The sequence below is a fragment of the Rhopalosiphum padi genome, chromosome 2, assembly GCF_020882245.1.
Source record: "Rhopalosiphum padi isolate XX-2018 chromosome 2, ASM2088224v1, whole genome shotgun sequence".
NCBI lineage: Eukaryota > Metazoa > Arthropoda > Insecta > Hemiptera > Aphididae > Rhopalosiphum > Rhopalosiphum padi.
In genome coordinates, this window is record NC_083598.1 from 52319294 (window position 1) to 52330924 (window position 11631).

An 11631-nucleotide genomic window follows, 5' to 3' on the forward strand; every position below is an offset into this window, starting at 1 on the left:
TGTAGAAACTGCTGCGATATTTCGCTACTTAGTACCTATACTATATTATAAATTATGTATAAATGTACAATAATAATATACCTACTCTCGGAACGTTCAGTAATGAACTTACTATATACTTGTAACTTGTATATCAGTAACATCAGTTACACATACATGTGTATATGTATAGCATACTATCGCATCTCAGTGGCATGCATCCCTATTTACGGGATTGGCTATAAAGAGGTGTGTATATAAAAATATCTGAATATATCATAATATGTAAGACGAAAGTACATTATTGTAAGTAAAACGAAAAACAACGTCTCACTTTGTTCATATCTTCATTTATTTTAGGTATACTACATATTTTACATTTATCAGCTAATAGTATTATTATTATAATCAATGATATTGTCATTTCGTGATTGTACTTAAATATTTAGAATTATTCGTCTTCTCTATAGCCCATCCGCATGCTATGATGCTCCTCATACATTGATTGATTATATAATTAATTTTAAATTCATTATTTTACTATTATTAATATATTCATACTATTAAATATTAAGTACTATAGTGAGTACATAGAATATCTACATATCAAGTGAATATACAATTAATATTAAAAACAAATAAATTATTGTATTCGGTTATTATAATATATACCTATACGTTGAGGTTGAAACTACTATAATTTATTATCTTTGATGAAGAAAAAAATAATATACGTATAGATATAACTATAGGTATACAAAACTATTTTTAATTTTACACTTTCTTTTCTATATTAAGTGCTTAAAGCGGATATACTTACCTATTTAATTTCTCTTTAAAGTTAAACATCTATATATTTATCACGTTCATCGTTGTATAAATGTACAATATAATAATATAATGCATGCGAAGGTAATTCTCTGTGTAATTAATTAACAACTAGGTTGTCTCAAATGTCAGATAAATAGGGGTGGAAAATAAACCACAGTCTTTAATATAGCCTTTTGAGAACTAAAGAAACTGCTGAAGACATAATAATTTATTTAGTATGTAGAATATTTGTGCTCGTACAGTTTTACTAAATTTATTGAATTGTTTTAATTCGGCGTATTAACCTTACTAATAAACTTTTCTCCAGTAATAGCAAGGATAGTAAGAATTTATTTTTACTTAAAGTGAGTTATTATCTAGGCACTAGACTTAATATGTTAATTTGTATTTATAAATAATTTAAGTACCAATCATATAAAATGCATTTTATATTACTATTAGTACGAATATTAGGCATCTAACTAAAACAAAAGCAATTGAAGCGTAAACAAAACCTATAATGTGCAAATATGACTATTGACTAATAGCTTTTGTGATTTCCGAGATTACCGGGTACTAACAAACTTACAATCATTTGTGTGTATATAGAACAGGGGTGGCCAAATCACGGCTCGCGAGCCGCATGCGGCTCTCGTCACAGTCGTATGCGGCTCGCGGTCTTATTTACAAAAACCAAAATATTTTAATTTTTTTTGTATACATTTATAAAAAAATGTTTTTATTGTATTTATTTAAGGCTTTAGTATTATAGTGGATAGAATATAGATTAAATCAAACAAAAAAAAAATTAATTAATATGAATAATAAATTAAAAAATTAAACATTAAGCTAATTTTGTTTGCGTGGTATTTTTTTCGTGTCTACTTTTTTAGTAAGCTTCTTAAGATCTGGTTGAATTGATGTAAAAGCAGTTCTTAGTAATTCTGTAAGATGATCATCAGTCAAATTTGAACGATATTTTGACTTAATTATTTTCATTGTTGAATAAAGTGATTCACATGAATACGTCGTTCCAAAAATTGATATCAATTTTACCGCGCAGTTTTTAATATTTGGATATTTTAATATAGAAATATGCTTCCAAAATTCCAATATAGAGGGACAATTGTTTATAAACTGCTTAAAACCTTCATCTTCTAATAACTCCAAGAGTTCTATTTCGAGATCCGCTTTATTTGTGATGATAATTTGGCTCTTGATATAATTTTATTAATACATGTGGCTCGCGTACATAGTCATGTTGGCCACCCCTGATATAGAACATAGATAGATATTATAGATATTATATAGGTAATAGGTATAATAACTACAGTCACAAATTGTATTTTGTATGTTACAAACTTTGATATGTTTCCTGGGAAAAGTTGTCAAAACATACCTCGCTTTCATTTAAAATCAATAAATATAAAAACTATTTATTTAAACTTTTATTATTATCTTATAATTATAATATATTATATATAATAATTAATAATAATAAAATAAATCAAAACATTCAATAGTATAACTAAATATTAATAAAACATTTTATCGTTCTATAAAGCTCAAATATTTTCAAAATTTCGTACACTAGAGATTTTTAGATTGAAAAAAAATTATAAATATAAAAATATAATTATATAATTTAATTTTGTACCCACCTATAATATTCAATATTGTCATTATTTTATTTTAATAACACCATAGAAAATATAAAAAGTGTGAATAATGCAATTTTGGACTGACAAAAAATGTGACAATTATTGTCTGACAATATATTATATAATATCTATTAAAACAAAATTTGAAAAGAAACATGTATTATGTAGTTTGTACAGTTGTACACAATAAATTACAGTCAGTATTATAATATTTTTTATACCTACCCATTCATTTTGTCAAAATGATTTGAATTTCGGTTATGAAAAATATAAATAATTGCTTGATTCTTCGATTAAAATATAGGTTATATACATAGTACTCGGTTTCTATATAGGTACACCGATTTCAGTGTGTTCACTATCATACCTATATAATGGTATATACAGCGAAACACCTTGACGGATATCTCCAAATAGCGGATATTTTATTTAGAAACTTGCTACAAATTTACTACAAACTGAATTCATTGAATATAATAGATACCTCCAAATTGTGGAGACAATTTTAGCGACCATCACTGAGTGTGTCCAGTACTTAGAGATTTCACTGTACCTATATACTTCTTATTAATCTGTTTCAGTGAATATAATAACTTATTACAATGACAATTTAAAAAAAAAAAAATAAATAATAATTAAAAAATAAATAACTGAAATAATGCAGGTATGTGTATTAAATTATAATTTAAGCATTTCAGAAATAACATCCGAGGGGGTTAACAATCAGAGGGAAAAGTCCATAATATATTCTATTACGATAATATATAATTTGATGTATATGTACAGTAGAGGAAATTTGCAAAACCATGACACGAAAGTGCGTTGCGTGACCGTCTATCAGTAACAACCGCATTTACTTATACGTATACACACGCACATCAGAAAGCGAATAGCGTATATATATATGTATATTATTATTATATCGATCTCACGAGGGGTATATGCAGTACACGAGCGAGCCGTGTCATTGGTTCGGAATGACCACACCTACACGGTCGGGCTACGTTACCAAGGCAACCGCGGTCATATATAAATGCCAAAATGTGCACGCACACACGCACATGATAATAATATAATATAATATAATATATTGTGTGTTATACCCGGTACCCATTTGTAACAGTGCAGTGAACGTTTGATCGTGTATACTGCCCAACTAACGACTATACAGATTGAAATATATATCCAGCGCCAAAGTACACTAGAGTCTAGAACTGTACTTATAAGAATATATAGGTACATCTATACTTATACAATATAATTGCATTCACTCTGCGGGATCACCGTCGGTACAGTTAAAACTAATCGATCGTTTTCCAATGCAATCGTATCCATTCTAATTATAGCTATAACCTGTGACATTTACGTGTTTTACTTGTAACTAACTTTTTAATTTCAATCTAATGTACTCTTAAGTTTTAGGTTTCTAAACATAATAGTTTCGAACACCGTATATAATATCCCCGTTATTATGTCAGTCTACCACTTATCAGTTACATAGTTACGATTTTATAACAGTTATAAATTCATATTATAAACAGGTATTAAAAATTATTAAACTATGAGTATTTAATATAGATTCATACTTTTTATATAAAAAAAACATGTAAACTATACATCTTTTTCTTTGTAAATTGTATAATATTTTACATGCAGTTATAAATGTATTGTGTTGTATTAAAATACGATTAGAAATCGGGAATTTATCAGGATCACAGAATGAACTTTTGCCTAACTTAATTAATTTGTATATGGTTATGAAGTAGGTGCGCACAAATATACAGATACAATGCACCATTGCACATTATTAGCAAATTTAAATTAAGTTTAATTTATAAAAAAATTACTGACAACATGGGTACCTGCATTACATTTGTATATTACCTATAGGCTATAATATAATATGTATGTTTTTTTGTTGTATTATGATATTTAGTTGTGTAAATTAGATCACTTATGCCACGATATAATATGTTTAAACTTAAAATACTTTATTACTTCCTTACCTATTAGTCATAGTGGGTAACTGCATATATTACCTATAGAATACATAATATATATAATATTATTATATATATATATTATATATATTACGCATAATTAGGACGCGCGCGTTGTATAGATATCTAGATAGTTTTTTGTACACTATTTTTTTATCATTGGATTATATTTTATAATATTATTATTATTATGTTGTGTTTTATCTGCCTCTCACACTCCGGAAAGCTAAAAAATGTAGATTACTCCATTACGCTGTCGGGAACGAACACGCGGAAAAAGGCAAACCGTACGTGGTGCGGCGTGGTGGTATCCCAAAGTTTTTCTCCATTCGCCGACTATATCCCACGGGTTTCGAGAGTCCCTCCCCAGCCCACCCTTTGACTCACCATACCATAGTCGTATACATATTCGCGCGCGCGCATACGCCAAACCCTCCCGGACGTTACAGCTCGTACATACATACATATTACTATAGGTATATATAGTAACCCTCGTCGCGCGTGGAATGAAACGACGCGGCTTTAAATTCTTCCCATAACTCAACCTCTCCCTCTCGATGTTCTCTCATTCCATCTCTGTCTCCGAGTTTCCCTTTCTCTATATATCCTCCGTTTTAATAAAACCCTTCGACTCCCCTACAGCGTTATATATACACGTTCTTGCTATATACATATATATATTACAGTCATCGTCGTCATCGCAGACTCCGCTCAGAAACGTATATTGTTATATACGAGTATACCTCCTCACCCCTCGTCGTGACTATATAATGCGCTATCCCTGTATATATACTTCCCTCAACTCCTCGTCACTACCTCACCTACCCATCGTTCCGCACGCTCATTTACGGTATGTAAATGTGTATTATATTAACACACGAAATTTCGTTTCACAAATGAAAAACGAAACAAGACCAAGTTTGGAATATGTATATATAATATGCATAATATGTATGTATATTATGCATAATAATATACAATATCCATGTACGTGTTAACTTACTGTAAATAAGCAGGTATACCTAATAACTTAATGAATTGTAATATTATATAATATAATATAGTTATCGTGCTGTACAGTCCATAATATCGCACCACAAAGGAGTTTAAGTATTTAGGTATACGTATATAAACCTATTTATTATCATATATATATATAATTTATCATCGTCATCATTTTATGTGTCTATATATGGTTATTACGTTTAAGATTTATTACATTTTGTTCAACAATTTTTTTAAAAGTTTTACTGTATCTTAATGCAGCGTTTCTCAAACTTTTCTTTCTCTGGATCCCTTAGAAATAGTAAAAATGGTTGCAGACCCTTTAAAAAAAAAAAAAATCAATAATAAATAATAATAATTGTATTCCTTTATTTTCTTAACTAAATGTATGTATTTATATGATATAAAATTGAATTATTAAGAAAAAAAATGAATAAATATTTAATTTGTATAATTAGTAACAAAAAGTTTAATGTGATTGAAAAAAATGATCTCCTATTTTTTTTCATTTTTTCCTTGCATTGTAAAATAAAAATCATTTATTATATATAATTTTACTTCGTAATGACTGCTTGCATCTCCCTAGAAATATTTACACTCCTTCCCCCGGGTTGGGATACACTGTATTAGATGGCTGGATTCGTAAATCTGATTCCATTTGTAATCGCTTTCTATATTTATTTTTAGTATATACACACGAGTAGAAAATTCTTTTTCACTTAAGTACGTTGATTAAAAAAGCATTAGTGGTATAATTGCTGCTTCTGATATTTCTGAATAGTCTTATTGTTTTTAACTCTACAGTGTACTTTTATTTAACAATATATTTTCCAGTGTGATTCAATTATTTTATTGGTATTTTCGTTTTTATATATAATATTTTCAATTTATACTCGCGAACCCCCTTTGGTGACATGCTGCGGACTATAGTTTTGGAAACGCTGTCTTTATTTATAATATAATATATTATATAATAATTTAGCATAAAAGGACTTTAAATTAAGTCGAAATTAATAGTACATCCTAGTATTGCTACGTCTCACCCAAAAATAATATATTATACAATTGGTTTTCTTATTAAATTACGTGTTTACTGTAAACATGTTTCTATAACGTAAATCGTATAATAATAATGTAGAATCACCAGAATATTATAATCACTTACTCAAATATTCTATAGACACTTTTAGGTAGGTACTTCGTAATTATCAATGAGTTATTATATTATTATTCTAGGTACTCAAAAGTATGCGAAAAGAGAAATTAATTTTAGACAAATTTTTCTATGTAGATAATTAGTTGATATTATATTTTCTAGTTTCTAAAAAGTTAGTTTTTATTTCTTTAATTTTAAATACAACCTATTAATTATCTTATGTTTTATACAAGTACTAAACAGTACTTATATAACTTAAAAATAATAAAATACAAATATTTATAATTAAACGTTACAAGACAAAAAAATCTTATTAGGTAAAGCCAAAGTTCAAAAATAATAAATTTATTTTATAATTCAGCGGATTGTATCTACTCATAAAATAGATTTAAAATAAACAACCGTGCAACTTCTCATTGTTCTACCTGTCCATATATAATGCTATACATTATAATACACATATCAAAATATAGCTTTTTAAATTTAAATTTTAAATATTAATTTTAGATAGTACAATGTTAATCATGCGTTTGCCCGTGCTTCGATACATTATTACATACTATAATTTATAATGACCAAAAATAAACGCCTTTACGCCTTAAATAAAATATTCACAACGATAATAGGAGTCATAATATATTAATATATGTATACAACAAAATTAAATTAAAAAAGAAAATATAATATTATATAATCAGCAAAAATAAAATAATAATATTACTTATAGGTATAATGTATATATAAATAACAATTCAGTATACATTTGCGATTGTATATGTATCAAAATAATGCTTATTTGTGTATTAGCAAGCTGATATATTATAATAATTATAGCCAATTATTGGATTAACATATCGGTATAACCATATTAAAATTCTACAGTTCAATTGTATCTATTGTTCTAATCAATAAGTTTACAAATTTGGTTGGCAGGATCGCTGCATTTTGTGCGAATTGCTATTTATCTTTATTCTCTTGGCACTTTTCACGCATTCGTTTATATAGTAATCAAATTCCGTGTCTACGGCCAAATTTCAATACTAACGATGTTTGCTATAACAGGTGTATCTAAAATTATTCTGCATATTAAAAAATATAAACACTATACGAGACTATAAATCACAGTTGAAAAATGCAAACGAAATACAAATAATATAATTCAAATAAGAATATTCAATTAGTTACAAATAATAATTTTTAGAAATAAAAAAAATATATCAGATTATATGACAGTTCGACAGCCTGCCGTACATTACTCATAGTTTTTTTTTTTTTTTAATATATATACGAATAATAAAATCGTGAGCTGTTTGGATTAAAAAAAAATCAATCGGAAAAATTCTTCTTATAATATATACTTTATTTATATATAAGTATATGAATGGAGTGGAAAACTTATTTCATGTAAGCAGAAATGTGTTTAAGCGATCAAGCAAATGTCAGTTATTTTAAAAAATAATACACATTTAACAAAATACGATTTTTTCTAAATATTTGATTTTGTATTTTCATTTCATTTAGTATCTAACAATATATTTTATAGAGGCTAAATATGAAGAAGTAATATTAGTGTTACTTATATTGTGCAGCCTGACCTCCCCCACCTCGTAAGTCAGCATGTTAGAAAAAAAATCAAGACACATATGCACTTAAAAATATTTCCTCCGTAAGAAATAACATTTTTTTCCGCTGACAGTAATAGAACATAAATTTAAAAACATTTGAAAAATACTTCATAAAAAAAATGAAGTCTATAAATGCTTTATGGGAAAATACTGTTAAATTTCACTCGACTTGTAGAAATGTATTGTTTATACATATTATATGTGTTAATTATATTTTTAATTTATGTAATTTCTGTCAAGAGTATGCTGATAAAATGTTGTGTTTTATTTAAAACACTATTTAATATTATATTTAATTCACTATGATAATATTGGTTGTCATTCAAATTGTATTACTTCTGAATTATACCTTTTTTTTTATTAATGTTTATTTGTGATTGCAGGTCTAGAAGCTCAAGTACAAGAGACGTCCAAAGATCTATATTGGTTTTAAATGTTTTAATGAAAATTTTTGTTAAATTTCGGTAAAATTTCATTCTTCCGTTGTTAATATTGAAATAAGTGATTTTTACGTATATATAAAATAGAAATAGTTATACTCAACAGTCAACACCTCAGTGAATACGCAATTATCTTTAAATACTTACAATTAGTCTTTGGTCTGTTTCTCTGCAGAACAATTTAACGTTCAAATGATACTACGATAATAATAATTATTAATATAATATAAGATTATGATGTTATTAAAATCATGACGATAAATGCAAAATTGAATAATTTTGTATTGAACACGTGTATAGTATTATAATTATGTAATTCGTGTTGTTTGACGTAGCGTAATTAAAAGATATATATAAACTATAAGCTATAGGTATATTATGTAGTGTTGGAAATTAATATGATTTCCAGATTCTAATTTGGCGGAGACACCTAGATTTTGGGTTATTGGCAGTTTAATTTCCCAATTAAATTAATTTTATTATTTATTTTATTTATTTTATTAATAGCAACTGCAGACTATACAAATGTTGAAGTATAAATTTGACTAAATTATCAAAACCATTTATGACATTTATCAGAATTTTACAAAATCTATAATTTTATCAAGCATTATGTAATAATAAATAATATATTATTATATTATATGACATATGAGTGTCTCACCACTTCTGCGGTCTCCGTTAAAAACCTTACATTTTTTGAAATGCTTGATTTATTCAATTTTTAATTTGTATTACAGTTTTCAATGATAATATTCACTTGCAAGCAGGTCAGACCTACGTTAGATATATATATTTAGTATACATAAGTACAATGTATTATATACTAAATGTTACATACTTTCCCAACGAAATTTGTTGAAAAAAAATATTTGTATTCTATTCAATAATAGGCCCCGTTGATAATATTTTATGTCTGATATGGCTGATAAGTACTATAGATTTATATTTTTAATTTAACAAAATTGTACCTAAAAGTAAGATGATCATAAAACTGATGACTATTATACTCATATATTACAATATTTTACGTTAAATTATTATTATAATAATTCTAATAGTTATACTTATATTATTCACTATACTTAATATATTTATAATCATTTAGTAGTGTTATTTTTTTATTTGTGTACACTTTTTAATCAATCCGTATGAATATATTTCATAATTTGTATAAGATATTTCATTTTCTATTATTATATTATTATTATACTTTGTAAACTGTTAGAATCGTGTGTTGATGTGCAATGTTAGAGTAGGTTCCTATGTAATATTATAGAAAATATTATATGATGTTTACTCGGATATTATATTATTATTATTATTATTATTATTATTATTATTATTATCATATATATTAATATGTAATAATTGATAACCTACCAAAGGTATACTACTCGTAATTGTATAAATATAATTAAGACTTGTACTTATATGAATGTTGAACAAATATATAATAATATGTATCCCAAGCGTAGATACGAGATCAATAAAATACTAAACTATATTAAATATTTGCAAATATATTATGAATATGTGTTTTTATTTTATTTTTAACAATACCTATAGTCCAGGCCCGGTTGGGCCAGAGTTCTACTGAGATCATTTCGGTGACTGTTCAAAATATGTACTGGTTATAAGTGTTTGGTCGTAATTTAAACGGAATTTGTTAAACCGTACAGAGCTGTAATCAAACGTCAGAAATCCTATACTGCGTCAGTATATTATATCCGTCTATTTCCAATATTGTTCCAATTCTATATTATTTCGTTTTAATTAGTTGAACAATAATAGTTAATTGATACTTGATAGTAACAATAAATTATTTACTAAAGATTCTTAAGTATCGATGAGTCTATCGGATCTGCACGTATAAAAAGGTTAAAATTGTGAACCCAGTGGTGTAACAAGTACAACTAACGCACGAATTGTTTAATTCTTTTAGCGAAAAATCCATTTCAAAATGATGAGAAAGATCCTCTTAAGAGATCGAGAATTTGGTGATATCCGAGTAATAGTGAACACACTTATTATGTATAGTAAATTAATACTGCAGTGAAAATATAATTGCATCAGCAAATTATAGTGATCTTATATTAATACGGAGAAGATGTCAAACGCTAGGAGTATTTTGTGGGTTATATTATATATGGGTTTCATCTTATAATAAGAAAGAAATAAATACAATAGAAGACGAAGATTAGAGGCAAAAATAACCTATTATTGATTAATTGATTTATCAAGTATACTTATTCTCAATATTGCTCACCCTCTTTTCATCTTTTAATACTGTATTTATTAGAATTATGATTTTTAAGTGTATTAAAAACTAGATTTACAAATACTGAAATACGTAGATTTTCCACATAATTTAAGAAGTATTCCGTGATGTTAGTAACTCATTTTTTAAATGAGAACCATTCTTTTTCACTGTAGAATTTTAATCAGATTATTTTATTAATAATTTTGACCCATCTAAATCAAAATTAATTCTAACGAGCAATTTCTTAGAAAATTAACAATTATTATGTACCCGTAGGTACTTTCTATCAAGAATAATAATCTTTAATAATAGTTAAATATTTATTTAATATTTTACATCAATTATAAAATACGTGTAATATTTAGTCCAATAATCTACGCAAATATGGTACTTGAAGAACTATATTTTTACTTTTTACAAATTATAAAATATTAATAAATTAATATTAATATCTACAATTTCCATGTAATCATAGTATCTTCTAAACTTGTTAACCTTAGTAATTAAAGTTTAAGGTTTTGAATCCGGTTATTTATTAAGAAGCAATTTATAGTTACGTTGCGAGATGGTAATTCAACATGTCGGACAGAAATAAAAACCATTATTTTGGAGATACGTAAAAAGTTTTTAAAATATGTCTGGAATTATATTAATCTGAAAAAATTATTTTATCGGAAACGTATTTTCCATGA

General features: G+C 26.3%; 1 protein-coding gene across 2 annotated transcripts in view; it reads left to right on the top strand.

The window, feature by feature from the left end:
• Nucleotides 1-10205, top strand: part of LOC132921598 (protein vestigial) — a 33055-nt gene extending 22850 nt beyond the window's left edge. The window contains exons 6-7 of one of the 2 annotated variants that reach the window (XM_060984704.1): nucleotides 8620-8700; nucleotides 9417-10205. In XM_060984704.1, the coding sequence (XP_060840687.1) occupies nucleotides 8620-8669 (50 nt within the window). In that variant the 3' untranslated portion in view covers nucleotides 8670-8700; nucleotides 9417-10205. Of the gene's footprint in view, nucleotides 1-8619 lie in introns of both variants that reach the window. The other variant, XM_060984703.1, reaches the window with a different exon arrangement.
• Nucleotides 10206-11631: the final 1426 nt, after the last annotated feature.